This window comes from Ranitomeya imitator, chromosome 1 (genome assembly GCF_032444005.1).
Source record: "Ranitomeya imitator isolate aRanImi1 chromosome 1, aRanImi1.pri, whole genome shotgun sequence".
NCBI lineage: Eukaryota > Metazoa > Chordata > Amphibia > Anura > Dendrobatidae > Ranitomeya > Ranitomeya imitator.
In genome coordinates, this window is record NC_091282.1 from 120,862,963 (window position 1) to 120,883,730 (window position 20,768).

The 20,768-nt window shown below is 46.0% G+C and overlaps 1 protein-coding gene across 1 annotated transcript in view; it reads left to right on the forward strand.

The window, feature by feature from the left end:
- ANKRD31 (ankyrin repeat domain 31) overlaps positions 1 to 20,768 on the forward strand; it is a 297,365-nt gene that overhangs the window by 106,553 nt on the left and 170,044 nt on the right. The window contains exon 9 of the mRNA XM_069750287.1: positions 12,754 to 12,902. Within this exon, the coding sequence (XP_069606388.1) occupies positions 12,754 to 12,902 (149 nt within the window). The remainder of the gene's footprint in view (positions 1 to 12,753; positions 12,903 to 20,768) is intronic.

The following is a 20,768-nucleotide window of genomic DNA, read 5'->3' on the forward strand; positions in this document are numbered from 1 at the left end:
GTCCGTAACGACCCGACCTATAAAACTGTCCCACTAGTTAACCCCTTCAGTAAACACCGTAAGAAAAAAAAAAAAAAAACGAGGCAAAAAACAACGCTTTATTATCATACCGCCGAACAAAAAGTGGAATAACACGCGATCAAAAGGACAGATATAAATAACCATGGTACCGCTGAAAGCGTCGTATTGTCCCACAAAAAACGAGCCGCCATACAGCATCATCAGTAAAAAAATAAAAAAGTTATAGTCCTGAGAATAAAGCGATGCAAAAATAATTATTTTTTCTGTAAAATAGTTTTTATCGTATAAAAGCGCCAAACCATAAAAAAATGATATAAATGAGGTGTCGCTGTAATCGTACTGACCCGAAGAATAAAACTGATTTATCAATTTTACCAAACGCGGAACGGTATAAACGCCTCCCCCAATAGAAATTCATGAATAGCTGGTTTTTGGTCATTCTTCCTCACAAAAATCGGAATAAAAAGCGATCAAAAAATGTCACGTGCCCGAAAATGTTTTCAATAAAAACGTCAACTCGTCCCGCAAAAAACAAGACCTCACATGACTCTGTGGACCAAAATATGGAAAAATTATAGCTCTCAAAATGTGGTATTGCAAAAAATATTTTTTGCAATAAAAAGCGTCTTTCAGTGTGTGACGGCTGCCAATCATAAAAATCCGCTAAAAAACTCGCTATAAAAGTAAATCAAACCCCCCTTTATCACCCCCTTAGTTAGGGAAAAATAAGAAAAATGTATTTATTTCCATTTTCCCATTAGGGCTAGGGTTAGGGCTAGGGCTAGGGTTAGGGCTAGGGTTAGGGTTAGGGCTAGGATTAGGGTTAGGGCTAGGGCTAGGGTTAGGGCTAGGGCTAGGGTTAGGGTTAGGGTTAGGGTTGGGGCTACAGTTAGGGTTGGGGCTAAAGTTAGGGTTAGGGTTTAGATTACATTTACAGTTGGGAATAGGGTTGGGATTAGGGTTAGGGGTGTGTCAGGGTTAGAGGTGTGGTTAGGGTTACCGTTGGAATTAGGGTTAGGGGTGTGTTTAGATTAGGGTTTCAGTTATAATTGGGGGGTTTCCACTGTTTCGGCACATCAGGGGCTCTCCAAACACGACATGGCGTCCGATCTCAATTCCAGCCAATTCTGCGTTGAAAAAGTAAAACAGTGCTCCTTCCCTTCCGAGCTCTCCTGTGTGCCCAAACAGGGGTTTACCCCAACATATGGGGTATCAGCGTACTCAGGACAAATTGGACAACAACTTTTGTGGACCAATTTCTCCTGTTACCCTTGGGAAAATACAAAACTGGGGGCTAAAAAATAATTTTTGTGGGAAAACAAAAAGATTTTTTTATTTTCACGGCTCTGCGTTATAAACTGTAGTGAAACACTTGGGGGTTCAAAGTTCTCACAACACATCTAGATAAGTTCATTGAGGGGTCTAGTTTCCAATATGGGGTCACTTGTGGGGGGTTTCTACTGTTTAGGTACATTAGGGGCTCTGCAAACGCAATGTGACGCCTGCAGACCAATCCATCTAAGTCTGCATTCCAAATGATGCTCCTTCCCTTCCGAGCCCTCCCATGCGCCCAAACGGTGGCTCCCCCCCACATATCGGGTATCAGCGTACTCAGGACAAATTGGACAACAACATTTAGGGTCCAATTTCTCTTGCTAACCTTGGAAAAATACAAAACTGGGGGCTAAAAAATAATTTTTGTGGGAAAAAAAATTTGTTTTATTTTTATGGCTCTGCATTATAAACTTCTGTGAAGCCCTTGGTGGGTCAAAGTGCTCACCACACATCCAGATAAGTTCCTTAGGGGGTCTACTTTCCAAAATGGTGTCACTTGTGGGGGGTTTCAATGTTTAGGCACATCAGGGGCTCTCCAAACGCAACATGGCGTCCCATCTCAATTCCGGTCAATTTTGCATTGAAAAGTCAAACGGCGCTCCTTCCCTTCCGAGCTCTCCCATGCGCCCAAACAGTGGTTTACTGCCACATATGGGGTATCAGCGTACTCAGGACAAATGGGACAACAACTTTTGAGGTCCAATTTCTTCTCTTACCCTTGGAAAAATAAAAAATTGGGGGCAAAAATATAATTTTTGTGAAAAAATATGATTTTTTATTTTTTACGGTTCTGCATTATAAACTTCTGTGAAGCACTTGGTGGGTCAAAGTGCTCACCACACATCCAGATAAGTTCCTTAGGGGGTCTACTTTCCAAAATGGTGTCACTTGTGGGGGGTTTCAATGTTTAGGCACATCAGGGGCTCTCCAAACGCAACATGGCGTCCCATCTCAATTCCTGTCAATTTTGCATTGAAAAGTCAAACGGCGCTCCTTCCCTTCCGAGCTTTCCCATGCACCCAAACAGTGGTTTACTGCCACGTATGGGGTATCAGCGTACTCAGGACAAATTGGACAACAACTTTTGGGGTCCATTTTCTCCTGTTACCCTTGGTAAAATAAAACAAATTGGAGCTGAAGTAAATTTTTTGTGTAAAAAAGTTAAATGTTCATTTTTATTTAAACATTCCAAAAATTCCTATTAAACACGTGAAGGGTTAATAAACTTCTTGAATGTGGTTTTGAGCACCTTGAGGGGTGCAGTTTTTAGAATGGTGTCACACTTGGGCATTTTCTATCATATAGACCCCTCAAAATGACTTCAAATGAGACGTGGTCCCTAAAAAAAAATGGTGTTGTAAAAATGAGAAATTGCTGGTCAACTTTTAACCCTTATAACTCCCTAACAAAAAAAAAAATTGGTTCCAAAATTGTGCTGATGTAAAGGAGACATGTGGGAAATGTTACTTATTAAGTATTTTGTGTGACATATCTCTGTGATTTAATTGCATAAAAATTCAAAGTTTGAAAATTGCGAAATTTTCAAAATTTTCGCCAAATTTCCGTTTTTTTCACAAATAAATGCAGGTATTATCAAATAAATGTTACCACTATCATGAAGTACAATATGTCACGAGAAAACAATGTCAGAATCACCAGGATCCGTTGAAGCGTTTCGGAGTTATAACCTCATAAAGGGACAGTGGTCAGAATTGTAAAAATTGGCCTGGTCATTGACGTGCAAACCACCCTTGGGGGTAAAGGGGTTAAGTGCTGTGCACATGATCAGTAATTTTCCTTTGAGTATTTGCAGTCTGTTTTTTTCTGCAGCATGTCAATTTTGTGTGCAGATTTTTAGTATATTTCACTCATTGACTTTAATTGAGTCAGTCTAATCTGCAGCATAAAACGGAGGTATAAAAATATTTGTGGATTTGCTGAGCTTTTACTGACTTGCTATGGTGTTTCTCGCGCTGTCATCTGTGTGACAGCGTGTGAAACACCGGCGCGGCAGTTCTTTTCAGCAACCGTACTGCCGTCAGGGCGCTGCAGGATCATGCTGTCAGATGTCATCTTGACCCCGTAGCTGTGACTGCGACCCACGGTAAAAAGCTTACTGCAGGTCAGCAGGCGTCGGCTGATGAGAGACTACTCCCATCAGGCTACGTCTGCTGTCACTTGTAACAGTTATAACTGGCGCCGCTGATGGGAGAAGTAATCTCTCATCAGCCGGCGCCTGTGCTCAAACTAAAAAAAAAAATAATATAAAATATTTTAAAATAATTAAATACATATTCAAATAAAAAGCACATTGTACTCATCTAACACCAAATCCCTGATGCCTTTGTCTCCTATATAAAATCAAAAATTATAAACCACCATATACTCCTCTGTCTGCCGTGTTCCACAGCGATCTCATATGTAGAACAGTCACATCAGGTGATGTGACTGCTCTAACAAGCTGCAAGATAGACACACAGGAGCGTCAATGCTCCCCCAGTTGGTAGCACTGAGCTGCGGTGAGAGAGGTCGCACAAGTTCATCAACTGATGAGCCCCGGTGATCTCACGGCACTGCTGTTGCGTGAGAACTTTCTCATGCAGCTGAGGTGCTCTGAGAGATCCCCGGAGCTCATCAGCTGATGAACTCCAGTGAACTTTCTCACCGCAGCTCAGCGCTACACACTCAGTGGCGTAGGAAGGAGGGTGCGGGGGGGGGCGGGCCGCCCCGGGCGGCACAATGCGGGGGGCGGCCGGTGCTGCAGGAGGAGAAAGAAGGAAAAAAAAAAAAAAGACGCGGGCACTTTAAATCTTCGGGCGGCGCCGTCCGCCGCCAAGACCAGGCTCCCCCCACCCCCGGCCCCCGCTCTAATACTCACCTCTCCTGGTTCCTGCGGCAGCTGCAGCGTCTTCAGCGCCCTCTGACTCTGCGACGTCTCAGGGCAGAGGGCGCGATGACGTCATCACTGTGCGCGCCGCTCAGCCTCTCTGTCCTGAGCGTTGCAGAGCCGGAGAGACGCTGACTGGCTGCACCGGACCTGCGCTAGGAACGGGAGAGGTGAGGATTTTTTTTTTCTTTATGTCTGACTCTGGGGGAAATGCTGGAGACACTGGGGCAATACTGGAGACCATGGGGCAGATTGCTGGACACACCGGGGCAATACTGGAGACCATGGGGCAGATTGCTGGACACACTGGGGCAATACTGAAGACCATGGGGCAGATTGCTGGACACACTGGGGCAATACTGGAGACCATCGGGCAGATTGCTGGACACACTGGGGCAATACTGGAGACCATGGGGCAGAATGCTGGACACACTGGGGCAATACAGGAGACCATGGGGCAGATTGCTGGACACACTGGGGCAATACAGGAGACCATGGGGCAGATTGCTGGACACACTAGGGCAATACTGGAGACCCTGGGGCAGATTTCTGGACACATTGAGGCAATGCTGGAGACCCTGGGGCAGACTTCTGGACACACTGGGGCAGATTTCTGGACATACTGGGGCAATGCTGGAGACCCTGGGGCAGATTTCTGGACACTGGGGCAGATTGCTGTGCACGCTGGGGCAGATTGCTGTGCACGCTGGGGCAGATTGCTGTGCACGCTGGGGCAGATTGCTGTGCACGCTGGGGCAGATTGCTGTGCACGCTGGGGCAGATTGCTGTGCACACTGGCGGCAATGCTGGAGACCCTGGGGCAGATTTCTGGACACACTGGGGCAATGCTGGACACTGGGGCAGATTGCTGGACACTGGGGCAGATTGCTGGACACACTGGGGGCAATGCTGGACACACTGGGGCAATGCTGGACACACTGGGGCAATACTGGAGACCCTGGGGCAGATTTCTGGACACATTGAGGCAATGCTGGAGACCCTGGGGCAGATTTCTGGACACACTGGGGCAGATTTCTGGATATACTGGGGCAATGCTGGAGACCCTAGGGCAGATTTCTGGACACTGGGGCAATACTGGACACTGGGGCAGATTGCTGGACACGCTGGGGCAATGCTGGACACTGTGGCAGATTGCTGTGCACACTGTGGCAGATTGCTGTGCACACTGTGGCAGATTGCTGTGCACACTGTGGCAGATTGCTGTGCACACTGTGGCAGATTGCTGTGCACACTGGGGCAATGCTGGAGACCCTGGGGCAGATTTCTGGACACACTGGGGCAATGCTGGACACTGGGGCAGATTGCTGGACACACTGGGGGTAATATGCTGGACACACTGGGGCAATGCTGGACAACATGGGGGTAATATGCTGGACACACTGGGGGCAGGACTTGAGGCATGGGCAGAATGTAGATACGGGGCATGATTGGAGACACGGGGCAGGATTGGATCATGGGGCAGGATTGGATCATGGGGCAGGACGGATACGATGGAGGCTGGTGGGGCAGGATGGGGAGATCATATGGGGTAGAATGGATACTCATGAGGGCAGGATGCGAGAACATATGGCTGGAGCCAGGAATGAGATAAACGGGGCCAGGGTGGGGAATATTATTACCATAGGGGGTAATTAAGGGATATTATTACTGCAGTGATGTATTTATTTTATTTTTTGAGTATACTGTTTTAAATGAGGGGGCGGTCCTGTTACTGTGCAGAGTGACACTATTTCACCTTTTTTTCTTCATGTGGTGTTATGTAGAAGTTGTGAAAAATTAAGTAATGTGTTCTGCAAGCGGAGCTCGAGATAACTGTGTTATTTCCTGCAGAAACGAGTCCTGGCTGGAAGGAATGATGGCGGTCTGTGCTGGATGAAAGATGAAGGACTTCACCTAGAGACGTCACTGGTGAGTCAGTGTTACCTATACGCTGACACTATACACTGTATACTATATACAGCGGTCCTGTGTACAATGTCACCAGTGATCACTGTATTATCTATACATTATATACAGAGTTCCTGTGTATAATACCACCTATTATCTCTGTATTACCTCTACACAGACACTGCATACTAAGTACAGATCTCCTGTGAATACTGGCACTTATGGTGATAGTATTGTGTTTTTTTTTTTTTATTACTGATCAGTATTGTAGTATTCAGTCACTATGTGGTGGTAATATGTGGTCTGGAAATGGTGCGGTGGTATTTGTCCCTTGTATGTAGTATTATTCGGTCACTATGTGGTCTGGTCATGGTGTGGTGGTATTAAGTCACAGGTTTGGCATGTGGGGGTGACACCATTAGGCCCAGTTTAAGTTCTACAAAACATGAAAACCATTTTTGGTAACCTTTGCGTGTATTGAGCCGGGGGAGGGGGGGGGCGCCAAACTCGGGAACAGCCCCGGGCGGCAAAAGCTCTAGCTACGCCTCTGTACACACTGCAGGAGTCATTACCTCCTGTGTCAGTGTGTAGCCGGCTATCCTTGAGAGCAGCCATCAGTGGCTGCTCTCCTAAAGTCATCAGGATCATCGTGGGACATTATGGATTATTATCTTCTCGGCGGATAGGTGAGGAATATTGTTGTTTATTATTTTAATTCTGTTACAGGAGACATTGGCTTCAGTGGATTGAGCGTTCGGTGTGTGGTTTAATTTAGTTTCAATAAAGGTGTCTGTGTCATTGCTTCAAATAAAGGACATCATTCTGGGTGTGTGTTTTTTTTATAATATCACTATGGGGCTAGTAATGGGGACCTCTTATGGACGCCTCTCCACTACTAACCTCTGGGCTTGGTGTCACTTGATAATACAAAGGTGACATCAACCTCCTCAACTATCACCCCACTTGCCACTGCAGCAGCGCATGTGGGAAGAGTGAGGCGAAGTGCCAGAATTGGGGCATCTTATGGATGCACCATTTCGGTTTACTAAGCGCGGCCCTGCGCTTAGTAACCCGATGATTACCCTGGTTACCGGGGACCTCGGGATCGTTGGTCGCTGGAGAGCTGTCTGTGTGACAGCTCTCCAGCGACCAAACAGCGACGCTGCAGCGATCGGCATCGTTGTCGGTATCGCTGCAGCGTCGCTGAGTGTGAAGGTACCTTAACAGTTGGACCTAGAGCTCGTTTACACTGTCTAACCAGTAATTGACTGACGATTGACTACTTATAAGCTGAATGATCAGAAGCCATCGTCCTCACACAGGACAATGTGCTGCCAAGAGTAATGTTTAAAAAAAAAACTAAAAGCAGCCAAAAGGCAATTTCATTCACACTGCCGAACTATCAGGAAAAGAGCGTTCGTAGGAATGTTCAGTGTAAATGCATTGCCCATAGGGTAATTAGTGAACCATAGTTTAAAAACCTCATTCACAATTAGTGTTTTTTTTCCTAGCCTATTTAGTGCTCCTAGGTGTGTTTTGAAGTCTACTAGGTGTTTTTTGCTATAGAGGAGGAAGGTGACAGAGGAGAAACACAAAATACTTGTCCCATACAATGATGGATGGCGTTTTTTTTTCGTATTTGAATAGAATCCAATTAAATTAAAAAAAAAACATATGCCTCCCAATACAATTGGAGACATATAAAGGTGTGGTGAAGCCTCATAAATCTGTGCAAAATGAGCCATACTATGGTTGTGCTCATGGGGTATTGCATTTTATTATTGTGCTTTGATAGATTTCTATAGAAGAAAAGCTGGATGTGATACTGCCAGGCAGGGCTGCTGGATGTGATACTTCCAGGCAGGGCTGCTGGATGTGATACTTCCAGGCAGGGCTGCTGGATGTTATATCGCCAGGCAGGGCTGCTGGATGTTATATCGCCAGGCAGGGCTGCTGGATGTTATATCGCCAGGCAGGGCTGCTGGATGTGATACCGCCAGGCAGGGCTACTGGATGTGATACTTCCAGGCAGGGCTGCTGGATGTGATACCGCCAGGCAGGGCTGCTGGATGTGATACCGCCAGGCAGGGCTGCTGGATGTGATACCGCCAGGCAGGGCTGCTGGATGTGATACATACAAAGAAAACTTTGAGCCGTGACAAAGATCCATTGTAGGATGGAAACATGTCGCTGGACTGTCAGTGCCTGTTGTGCACATCCACATCCATTGCTGATTCTGCCTATCACTATGTTTTAATCTCTGAAGAATAAAGAATTTATTTTAAGGAGCTGTAATGCCTACTTTTGTATTCCTGCTGGATGTGATATTTCCAGGCAGGGCTGCTGGATGTGATACCGCCAGGCAGGGCTGCTGGATGTGATACCGCCAAGCAGGGCTACTGGATGTGATACCGCCAGGCAGGGCTGCTGGATGTGATACCGCCAGGCACAGGCAGGACTTCTGGATGTGATACCGCCAAGCAGGGCTGCTGGATGTGATACCGCCAAGCAGGGCTGCTGGATGTGATACCGCCAGGCACAGGCAGGACTTCTGGATGTGATACTGCCAGGCAGGGCTGCTGGATGTGATACCGCCAGGAAGGGCTGCTGGATGTGATACCGCCAGGCAGGACTTCTGGATGTGATACTTCCAGGCAGGGCCGCTGGATGTGAAACATACAAAGTAAAATTTGAGTTGTGACAAAGATCCATTGTAGGATCTAAACACTTCACTGGACTGTCAGTGCCTGTTGTGCACATCCACATCCATTGCGGATTCTGCCTATCACTATTTTTTAATCTCTGAAGAATAAAGAATTTATTTGAAGGAGCTGTAATGCCTACTTTTGTATTCCTGCTGGATGTGATACTTCCAGGCAGTGCTGCTGGATGTTATATCGCCAGGCAGGGCTGCTGGATGTGATACTGCCAGGCAGGGCTACTGGATGTGATACTTCCAGGCAGGGCTGCTGGATGTGATACCGCCAAGCAGGGCTGCTGGATGTGATACCGCCAGGCAGGGCTGCTGGATGTGATACCGCCAGGCAGGGCTGCTGGATGTGATACTTCCAGGCAGGGCTGCTGGATGTGATACCGCCAGGCAGGGCTGCTGGATGTGATACCGCCAGGCAGGGCTGCTGAATGTGATACTTCCAGGCAGGGCTGCTGGATGTGATACCGCCAGGCAGGGCTGCTGTTTGTGATACCGCCAGGCAGGGCTGCTGGATATGATACCGCCAGGCAGGGCTGCTGGATGTGATACCGCCAGGCAGGGCTGCTTGATGTGATACCGCCAGGCAGGGCTGCTGGATGTGATACTTCCAGGCAGGGCTGCTGGATGTGATACCGCCAGGCAGGGCTGCTGAATGTGATACTGCCAGGCACGGCTGCTGGATGTGATGCTGCCAGGAAGGGTTGCTGGATGTGATACCGCCAGGCAGGGCTGCTGGATGTGATACCGCCAGGAAGGGTTGCTGGATGTGATACCGCCAGGCAGGGCTGCTTGATGTGATACCGCCAGGCAGGGCTGCTGGATGTGATACTTCCAGGCAGGGCTGCTGGATGTGATACCGCCAGGCAGGGCTGCTGGATGTGATACCGCCAGGAAGGGTTGCTGGATGTGATACCGCCAGGCAGGGCTGCTGGATGTGATACCGCAAGGCAGGGCTGCTGGATGTGATACCGCCAGGCAGGGCTGCTGGATGTGATACCGCCAGGCAGGGCTGCTGGATGTGATACCGCCAGGCAGGGCTGCTGGATGTGATACCGCCAGGCAGGGCTGCTGGATGTGATACCGCCAGGAAGGGCTGCTGGATGTGATTCTGCCAGGCAGGGCTGCTGGATGTGATACCGCCAGGAAGGGCTGCTGGATGTGATACCGCCAGGGAGGGCTGCTGGATGTGATTCTGCCAGGCAGAGCTGCTGGATGTGATACCGCCAAGCACGGCTGCTGGATGTGATACCGCCAGGAAGGGCTGCTGGATGGCAGCACCCATCTGTAGTAACAATGTCAACTGAAACAAATTGTACATACAGCTCAATTTTGTCTAAAATGAGGAAACAAACAAATTCTAATAAAGTAGCTTTATGCACGGTTCCTTTGTCCTCAGGCAAAAGAGCATAACCACAGATCAATATAAATGCATTGTAGGTCCTATGAGCTATGATGTCAGTGTGATAATACTGTTATCAGCACTTGTGGTTTCTTGATGATCTCATATCTTGCTGTGCCTTCTGGCATCACTACCGTGGCACTCAATTGGTGCAGCAATCATGTGGCAGTACAGAACATTATTGCTTCTGACATACCAGCACAGGCAAAGGGGATACACCAGAAACAGATGGGCATCGAGAGAGGAGAGGCGTTGAGTGATTTAGAAGGGGAGTATGGAGTGTAAAGATACAGCAGGCACATAGGATACAGTAACGGAACGTAGTCAGAGCAAGGGTTATCAGGGGATTTAATTCTACAGTGGATATTCCACGCAGGGAGAAGTAGAGGGAAATTTTCTGAATACAAACTGCTGCAACTTGGAACACGGTAGTAAAACAAGTAAGGCTACTTTCACACTAGCGTCAGACTCGGCCCGTCGCAGTGGGTCGATCCGAGGTTCCGACGCTAGCAGTGAATGCGCCACACAACGGAGGCAGCGGATGCATTTTTCCTGCGCATCCGCTGCCCCATTGTAAGGTGCAAGGAGGTCTGGGCGGAGTTCCGGCCGCGCATGCACAGTCGGAAAAAGCGGTCCGCCGGCAGCAAAAAACGTTACATGACGTGTGGCAGTGCGTCGCTAATGTTAATCTATGGGGCAAAAACGCATCCTGCAAACAACTTTGCAGGATGCGTTTTTTCCCATAAACAACGCATTGCAACGTATTGCAAAAAACGCTAGTGTGAAAGTAGCCTAACTGAGACAATACGTTCAGAGGAAATAGACTTATCAATCCGACGCAGTCCTCAGTGAATTCCCTGGGCGAAAACGGTGGCACCAAGGCAATGGCGCTGTGGAAATTCGGGGATGTCCTGGAGAGGATGGCGTCTTGGGTTCTGTTGTGGGCGATGTTTCCTTGGGGTCCTTATGCCGGCTTTGGGTCCGAAAGGAGAAGGAATACACAAGGCAATGTTTCGGTCCTGCACGGCAGTTTCCCCTATGTGGGGTCTGATTAGAAGCTTAACAGGATAAAGTTCACAATGGGTGGTACGACTCTCCGGTCTGTGTGGGTGCGAGGCTATGTCCCATACACGAGCCCTTTGTCTCACTGTCAGCGGTGTCAATGGTGCCAGCGGTGTCAGTGATGTCGGTACATGGCTCTGACGACAGTCTCTGTTTATCGCCCTCTGGCCTTCAAATCTTAGGCCTGCTCTCTCACGATACTCTGCGCTAGGAGCACCTACACTGACCTCTTGCGTACTGCACGTACCCACCGTAACTGTCAGATTACTCGCACGCTGCAATTCCCTCAGCTTAGCCACGCCCCCTTTTCTCAACTGCCAGGAACAGTCCAGGGCCTTAAGTTTTCCCCCCTGCAACATGGGTGACAGCCCCAACGGTTCCGGACACGTCACAGAGGAAGTACGCCTAGCTGGGTTCTTCTCCTTACAGGTGCAAGTATAATGTTTTTTTTTTCTAAATGTAAATTTGACATGTTCTAAAGATTGCAAAACACAAGAAAAAGAATGCCCATATATATAGGGAACACCCAAACAAATTAAACACTCAATTTATAATTCCGTCGTTAGTCTTGTCCCACGCTGTAAATCCATCTGAAGGGGTTAAATCATTTTACACCCAGGAGCTCTGCTAATGCAGCTGTGCTCCTGACTGTAAAACTTGGTGAATGAATGGAATGCAAGGGAATGTACTGTAGTTACTTCGAGTCGCGGTGATGCGCCCTCTGTAGGATGAACTCCTATGAAGTGGAGCATGGGAAAATATTCTGAAAAGTTCCCAGGCTCGAGTTCAATAGGGCAGATAAAGTATGCCTGTGCAGGAGACGCGACAGGAAGCAAAGAAGAGGACATCATTGTATGAAGATGGGAGGCGCTGGATCTGCACAGCGACGCCCATCGGACCGGACCGCATCGGGACCACCCTGGGTGAGTATAATCTAACTTGTTTTTCTTATCTTTCAGGTTACATCGGGGGGGTTATCTACAGCATAACAGAATGCTGTAGATATGCCCCTGATGCCTGTGGCCTTAGCTTATAGGTGAATAATGGGGTGACCGTTTCCCTTTAAAGTAGTTTCCAGCTAAAAATCATAGTTAAAGTGTTGAAGTTGCCCTGATCTTTCAGATTCAAGCTCAAGTGTCATTTTCAGGCTTGTGTCAGGCAGCCCAGCATTTCCGTTCTCATTTTGTGACCACAACTGAAGGATGCTGGCTCATTTCCATAGCTAAACCAGACAGTTTATAGTAATAATAGTAATAATTTTCTGTTAATTTTTTCCTTATTTAGGTAGTGTATACGTGTAAATTATAGATATTTAGCTGTTTTGCTTCATAATATTTGATACCATTTAATTTATAGAATTATTTTTTTTTATAAAGCTTTGCAGCTGCTCCTTTTTATTCACAGTTTATACAAAATATGTATCTACAGGAAACACCTGAAGAATCAGTTGTAAATGAGGAAAGTACCGGGATTTCACCTTCATTGTTGAATATTTTTGGATGTATTCCCAATGGCATCAGCCATCTTTTTAATGTGGAAAAACAATCAGTTACACAAAAATCTCTTCCAGTCTCCAAGTAAGGAAAATACCACGAGAGTTGTGTTAAAGAGAATCTATAACCAGATTTGACTATAAATACTACATACACAATGAAAATTGTGAGCCTTACTTTAGCTCAACTCATAAAACTTTTAATGTGAGAATTATACAGCCATTTTGACATAGATTTTTCAAAGTAAATACACCAGCCTCATCTGGAATAAGAGATTTGTGTAATATTGTGTACAATTTTTAGTGTTAAATCTGGTGACAGACGTGCTTTATAAAAATCATGACAGACAATCAAATTGTTTGTACAGAAGAGCTTAAGTGGCATTTACACTGCAAGATAATCGTGTATGAGCGTTGTTGAAAATGCTTGTTTCACAATTATCCTGCCCTACAAATAGTCTGCCGATTACTTGATTACGATTATAATGAAAAAGGAAATGAAATTATCACCAGGTGATCACTGGGTGAAATGATCTTTATGTCACAGAGAGTCGTCAGTTCATCATCCTTTGTAATCCGGACTCGCTCTGCCAAGAACAATGGCAGCCTGTGTGCACTGTGATTGCTCAGTGCACATCATGTACTTTGGTCTGCCTGTGTAAACAGGCATTCAAATGACCTCCGACTGGTAAACGTTTACCAATCGGCAGTCATATTGTGCTGCCGATCAGTTTGTGTAAATGCATCTATAGGTGTACAAAATAGATGCTAAATCGTTCAGCGTGCATAGACTTCCATGGCTCTTAGCAGCATGAGTCCTGTTTATACAGCACAATGAGCTATATATGACTTTTTTGTGCTGGGCAAAAGATCACATTACCTGATAAACAAGCATTTTGCTCATTCATCGGCAGACTGTTTACATGCAAGAGAGTCATGAAATTAGTGTTTTACACAAAGTTTGTTCACAATTGTCTTCCAGCGTAAATGCAGCTTTAATGGCTTTCAACTCGCCATTTTGAGATTACATACTAAAACTGCCCGATGGTAGAGACAGGAAACATGAGCAGGCGCAAGGATCTGAGTCACTTTGATAAGAGCCAAGTTCAGTGTTTGGATGCAAGGGAGAAAGCCTCTTTTAACCCCTTAGCGACCGCCGATACGCCTTTTAACGCACGCACATCGGAGGACAGAGAAAAGGGGTCCCAGGTGGCCCCCCAATACTCACCTAGCTCCCCCGATGCTCCTCGTGTCTCCCGGTGGGCGCTGCCATCTTCAAAATGGCGGGCGCATGCGCAGTGCGCCCGCCGGCCGGCACCGGGAGAATCTTTGGGGTCTCGGCTGCCGGGGGTAGCCGAGACCCCAAAGAGCATGATCGGGGTCGGTATTACCGACCCCTGTTTTGCGATCGCCGGTAATTAACTGTTTACCGGCGACCGCAAAAAAAAAAAAAAAAAAAAAAAGTAAAGTGTAATTCTCTGTCCTCTGATGTGATCGCACATCAGAGGACAGAGAAATAGGGGGATTCGGGGACCCTAGCATACTCACCTAGGTCCCTGGATCCTCTTGCTGCTCCTCCTGGCCGCCGGCAGCAGAACATGGCGGACGCATGCCCAGTGCGCCCGCCATCTGTCTCCATCTGCCGGCCGGCAGGAGAACAGCAGTTGGGGCTAAAATTAGGGTTAGGGGTAGGGTTAGGGGTAGGGTTAGGAGTAGGGGTAGGGTTAGGGGTAGGGGTAGGGTTAGGGTTAGGGCTAGGGTTGGGGCTAAATTTAGGGTTAGGGTTGGGGCTAAATTTAGGGTTAGGCTTCTTTCACACTTACGTCGGTACGGGGCCGGCGCAATGCGTCGGCCCGACATACCGACGCACGTTGTGAAAATTGTGCACAACGTGGGCAGCAGCTGTAGTTTTTCAACACATCCGCTGCCCAATCTATGTCCTGGGGAGGAGGGGGCGGAGTTATGGCCACGCATGCGCGGTCAGAAATGGCGGATGCGACGTACAAAAAAAGTTTCATTGAACGTTTTTTTGTGCCGACGCTCCGCCAAAACACAACTGATCCAGTGCACGACGGACGCGACGTGTGGCCATCCGTCACGATCCGTCGGCAATACAAGTCTATGGGCAAAAAACACATCCTGCGGGCACATTTGCAGGATCCGTTTCTTGTCCAAAACGACGGATTGCGACGGAATGCCAAACGACGCAAGTGTGAAAGTAGCCTTAGGGCTAGGGTTAGGGTTGGGGCTAAAGTTAGGGCTAGGGTTGGGGCTAAAGTTAGGGTTAGAGCTGGGATTAGGGTTAGGGTTTGGATTAGGGTTGGTATTAGGGTTAGGGTTGGCATTAGGGTTACGCTTGGGATTAGGGTTAGGTTTGGGATTAGGGTTAAGGTTAGGGTTGTGATTAGGGGTGTATTGGGATTAGGGTTAGGTTTGAGGTTAGGGTTGAGATTAGGATTAGGGGTGTGTTGGATTTAGGGTTTTGATTAGGGTTATGGTTAGGGTTGACATTAGGGTTGTTTTGGGGTAAGGGTTGTGATTATGGTTAGGGTTAGTGATTAGGATTATGGATCAGGTTGGGATTAGGGTTAGGGGTGTGTTGGGGTTAGGGTTGGAGCTAGAATTGGGGGGTTTCCACTGTTTAGGTACATCAGGGGGTCTCCAAACACGACAGCCAATTTTGCGCTCAAAAAGTCAAATGGTGCTCCCTCCCTTCTGAGCTCTGTCGTGCGCCCAAACAGTGGGTTACCCCCACATATGGGGCATCAGCGTACTCGGGATAAATTGGACAACAACTTCTGGGGTCCAATTTCTCTTGTTACCCTTGTGAAAATAAAAACTTGGGGGCTACAATATCTTTTTTGTGGAAAAAAAAAAAAATATTTTTTATTTTCACGACTCTGCATTCTAAACTTCTGTGAAGCACTTGGGCATTCAAAGTTCTCACCACACATCTAAATAAGTTCATTGGGGGGTCTAGTTTCCAAAATGGGGTCACTTGTGGGGGGTTACTACAGTTTAGGTACATCAGGGGCTCTGCAATCGCAACATAATGCCCACAGACCATTCTATCAAAGTCTGCATTCCAAAAAGGCGCTCCTTCCCTTCCGAGCTCTGCCGTGCGCCCAAACAGTGGTTTACCCCCACATATGGGGTACCAGCATACTCAGGACAAATTGGACAACAACTTTTGGGGTCCAATTTCTCTTGTTACCCTTGTGAAAATAAAAATTTGGTGGCTAAAAAATCTTTTTTGTGGAAAAAAAAAATATTTTTTATTTTCACGGCTCTGCATTATAAACTTCTGTGAAGCACTTGGGCATTCAAGGTTCTCACCACACATCTAGATAAGTTCCATGGGGGGTCTAGTTTCCAAAATGGGGTCACTTGTGGGGGATTTCTACTGTTTAGGCACATCAGGGGCTCTCCAAACGCGACATGGCGTCCGATCTCAATTCCAGCCAATTCTACATTGAAAAAGTAAAACGGCACTCTTTGGCTGTGTGCACACGATGCAGATTTGGTGCAGAAAAATCTGCTGCAGTTCCTCACTAAATCTGCATCTCCTGGCAGAATCTGCAGGTGCGTTTTTTATGCGTTTTTGGTGCGTTTTTGATGCGTTTTTTTATGCGTTTTTGATGCGTTTTTTGAGCACAAATCTGCACAAAAAACGCATCAAAAACGCATCAAAAACGCATCAAAAACGCACCAAAAAACGCATCAAAAACGCACCTGCAGATTTCTATTATGGAGGGGTGCAGAAACGCTGCAGAACTGCACAAAAGAAGTGACAGGCACTTCTTTGAAATCTGCAGCGTTTCTGCGCAGATTTTTCTGCACCATGTGCACAGCTTTTTTTTTTTTCACATTGATTTACATTGTACTGTGATCACAGTGCAGTTCTGCAGCGTTTCTGCTGCAGAAAAATCTGCTGCAGTTCTGCACTAAATCTGCATCGTGTGCACATACCCTTTCTCTTCCAAGCTCTGCGGTGCGCCCAAACAGTGGTTTACCCCCACATATTGGGTATCGACGTACTCAGGAGAAATTGCACAACAACTTTAGTGGTCTAATTTCTCCTGTTACCCTTGTGAAAATAAAAATTTGTGGGCAAAAAGATCATTTTTGTAGAAAAAAATGCAATTTTTTTTTTTCACGGCTCTACGTTATAAACTTCTGTGAAGCACATGGGGGTTCAAAGTGCTCGCCACACATCTAGATAAGTTCCTTAAGGGGTCTAGTTTCCAAAATGGTGTCACTTGTGGGGGGTTTCCACTGTTTAGGCACATCAGGGGCTCTCCAAACGCGACATGGCGTCCAATCTCAATTCCAGCCAATTCAACATTGAAAAAGTAAAACGGCGCTCCTTCACTTCCAAGCTCTGCGGTGCGCCCAAACAGTGGTTTACCCTCACATATGGGGTATCGACGTATTCAGGAGAAATCGCACAACAACTTTTGTGGTCTAATTTCTCCTGTTACCCTTGTGAAAATAAGAATTTGTGGGCGAAAAGATCATTTTTGTGTAAACAAAAGCGATTTTTTATTTTCACGGCTCTACGTTATAAACTTCTGTGAAGCACTTGGGAGTTCAAAGTGCTCACCACACATCTAGATAAGTTCCTTAAGGGGTCTAGTTTCCAAAATGGTGTCACTTGTGGGGGGTTTCCACTGTTTAGGCACATCAGGGGCTCTCTAAACGTGACATGGCGTCCGATCTCAATTCCAGCCAATTCTGCATTGAAAAAGTCAAACGGCGCTCCTTCACTTCTAAGTTCTGCGGTGCGCCCTAACAGTGGTTTACCCCCACATATGGGGTATTGGCGTATTCAGGAGAAATTGCATAACAAAATTTATGGTTACATTTCTGTTTTTACACTTGTGAAAATAAAAAAAATGGTTCTGAATTAAGATGTTTGCAAAAAAAAGTTAAATGTTCATTTTTTCCTTCCACATTGTTTCAGTTCCTGTGAAGCACGTAAAGGGTTAATAAACTTCTTGAATGTGGTTTTGAGAACCTTGAGGGGTGTAGTTTTTAGAATGGTGTCACACTTCATTATTTTCTATCATATAGACCCCTCAAAATGACTTCAAATGTGATGTGGTCCCTAAAAAAAATGGTGTTGTAAAAATGAGAAATTGCTGGTCAACTTTTAACCCTTATAACTCCCTAACAAAAAAAAATTTTGTTTCCAAAATTGTGCTGATGTAAAGTAGACATGTGGGACATGTTATTTATTAACTATTTTTCATGACATATCTCTCTGATTTAAGGGCATAAAAATACAAAGTTTGAAAATTGCAAAATTTTAAAAATTTTCGCCATATTTCGGTTTTTTTCATAAATAATCGCAAGTAATAACGAAGAAATGTTACCACTAACATGAATTACAATATGTCACGAAAAAACAATCTCAGAATCAGCGGGATCCGTTGAAGCGTTCCAGAGTTATAACCTCATAAAGTGACAGTGGTCAGAATTGCAAAAATTGGCCTGGTCATTAAGTACCAAATTGGCTCTGTCACTAAGGGGTTAATCTGCAGATCTTGTGGGGTGCTGATGGTATACAGTGTTTACTGCTTACTAAAAAATAGTCCAAAAAGAGCAAGTGATAAAAAAGCGACAGGGTCATGAGTGCCCTTGGCTCATTGATACACTTGGAGAGCAAAGGCTAACCTGTCAGGTTGCGGCAATGATAGAAAAGTGTCAGAACGCATGGAGCATTACAGCCAGCACAGACCAGTCATTGTGCTAATGTGGAACCTGTCCACTGCTGAAAGCACCTACTGTGAGCACATGAACATCAGAACAAGACCATGAAGCGGCAGAAGACCTCATCAAACAGCTGGATATGTGTGTCACTTACCTGGAGAAAAGGATGCTCTCTGGGGAAAACAAATGCTTTGGGCATTATCCTGCTGGGGAATCTTGTGTTTTGCTATACATTATGCTCATGATAATTGCAGTACTCTCTAATGGCAGTCCCCTCAGTCAGCAGAGTGATGCAGCGCAAAAGAGGCAAACACAGTTCTAGCATGTATTAACCCCTTTACCCCCAAGGGTGGTTTGCACGTTAATGACCGGGCCAATTTTTACAATTCTGACCACTGTCCCTTTAAGAGGCTATAACTCTGGAACGCTTCAACGGATCCCAGTGATTTTGACATTGTTTTCTCGTGACATATTGTACTTCATGTTAGTGGTAACATTTCTTTGATATTACGGTACCTGCGTTTATTTGTGAAAAAAACTGAAATTTGGCAAAAATTTTGAACATTTCGCAATTTTCCAACTTTTAATTTTTATGCCCTTAAATCACAGAGTTATGTCACACAATATAATTAATAAGTAACATTTTCCACATGTCTACTTTACATCAGCACAATTTTGGAACCAAATTTTTTTTTTGTTAGGGAGGTGATCAGCAATTTCTAATTTTTACAACACCAATTTTTTTAAGGACTACATCACATTTGAAGTCACTTTGAGGGGTCTATATGATAGAAAAGTGTGACACCTGTTGTGAATTCTGCTTTTGGGCTCCCTCTGGTGGTTGTAGATGGTAATGCAGTTGTCTCTGGGCTGCAGTCTTGGACAGGTGTATCCGCTAATTGCAATTCTGACTGGGCTATTTAGCTTTGCTGGACTCTTTAGTCCTGGCCAGTTGGCAATGTTTCTTTGGAAGTGTTGGATCTCTGCCTGGCCTCTCCTGCTTATCTGCCAGATCAGCAAAGATAAGTGTTTTTCTTTTTCTGAAGTACACATGCTGTGTGCTTATTTTCAGTGCTGATCTTTTGTTTCTATTTGTCCAGCTTAGTGTTGTGGATTCTGTTTTTGGGCTCCCTCTGGTGGTTACAGATGGTACTGGGTGACTTGTGTTCTCTGCGGTCTCTGGTGTCCACCTGTTCTATCAGGATATGGGAGTTTCCTATTTAACCTGGCTTTCTTGTCATTACCTCGCCGGCGATCAATGTAATCAGTGTGTCTTGTTACCTCTGCTTTCCGCTTCAGTAATCTTCAGGACAAGCTAAGTTTTGATTTTCCTGTTCCTCGTTTTGCTTTATTTTTGTTTTAGTCCAGCTTGCAGTTATGTGATTCCTTGTTGCTGGTTGCTCTAGTGGGCTGATATTACTCCTCATGTTCCATGAGTTGGCACATGAGTTCAGGTAATTTCAGGATGTTTTTTTGTAGGGTTTTTCGCTGACCGCGCAGTTCACTTTTGTATCCTCTGCTATCTAGATTTAGCGGGCCTCATTTTGCTGAATCTGTTTTCATTACTACGTATGTGCTTTCCTCTCATTTCACCGTCATTACATGTGGGGGGCTGCTATTTCTGTGGGGTGTTTCTCTGGAGGCAAGAGAGGTCTTTGTTTCTTCTAATAGGGGAAGCTAGTCCTTCGGCTGGCGCGAGACGTCTAGAATCATCGTAGGCACGTTCCCCGGCTACTGCTAGTGTTGTGAATTAGGTTCAGGATCGCGGTCAGCTCAGTTTCCATCACCCTAGAGCTTGTTCTGTTTTTTTGTGTGCTTGTCCTTTTGTGATCCCCTGCCATTGGGATCATGACAGCTTAGACTGTGTCAGTTGTTTTTCTCAGTCTGGTTGGATTTTCTGGAGTTGCAGATATACTCTCCACATCTTTAGTTAGGTGGTGGAGTTTTGTATTTTCTGCTGTGGATATTTTTGTAGTATTTTTATGCTGACCGCTTAGTATCCTGTCCTGTCCTTTTCTTTTTAGCTAGAAGTGGCCTCCTTTGCTAAGCCTGTTTTCTGCCTGCGTGTGTCTTTTCCTCTCCAACTCACAGTCATTATTTGTGGGGGGCTGCCTATCCTTTGGGGGTCTACTCTGAGGCAAGATAGTTTTCCTATTTTCATCTTTAGGGGTATTTAGTCCTCCGGCTGTGTTGAGGTGTCTAGGTTTCGTTAGGCACACCCCACGGCTACTTCTAGTTG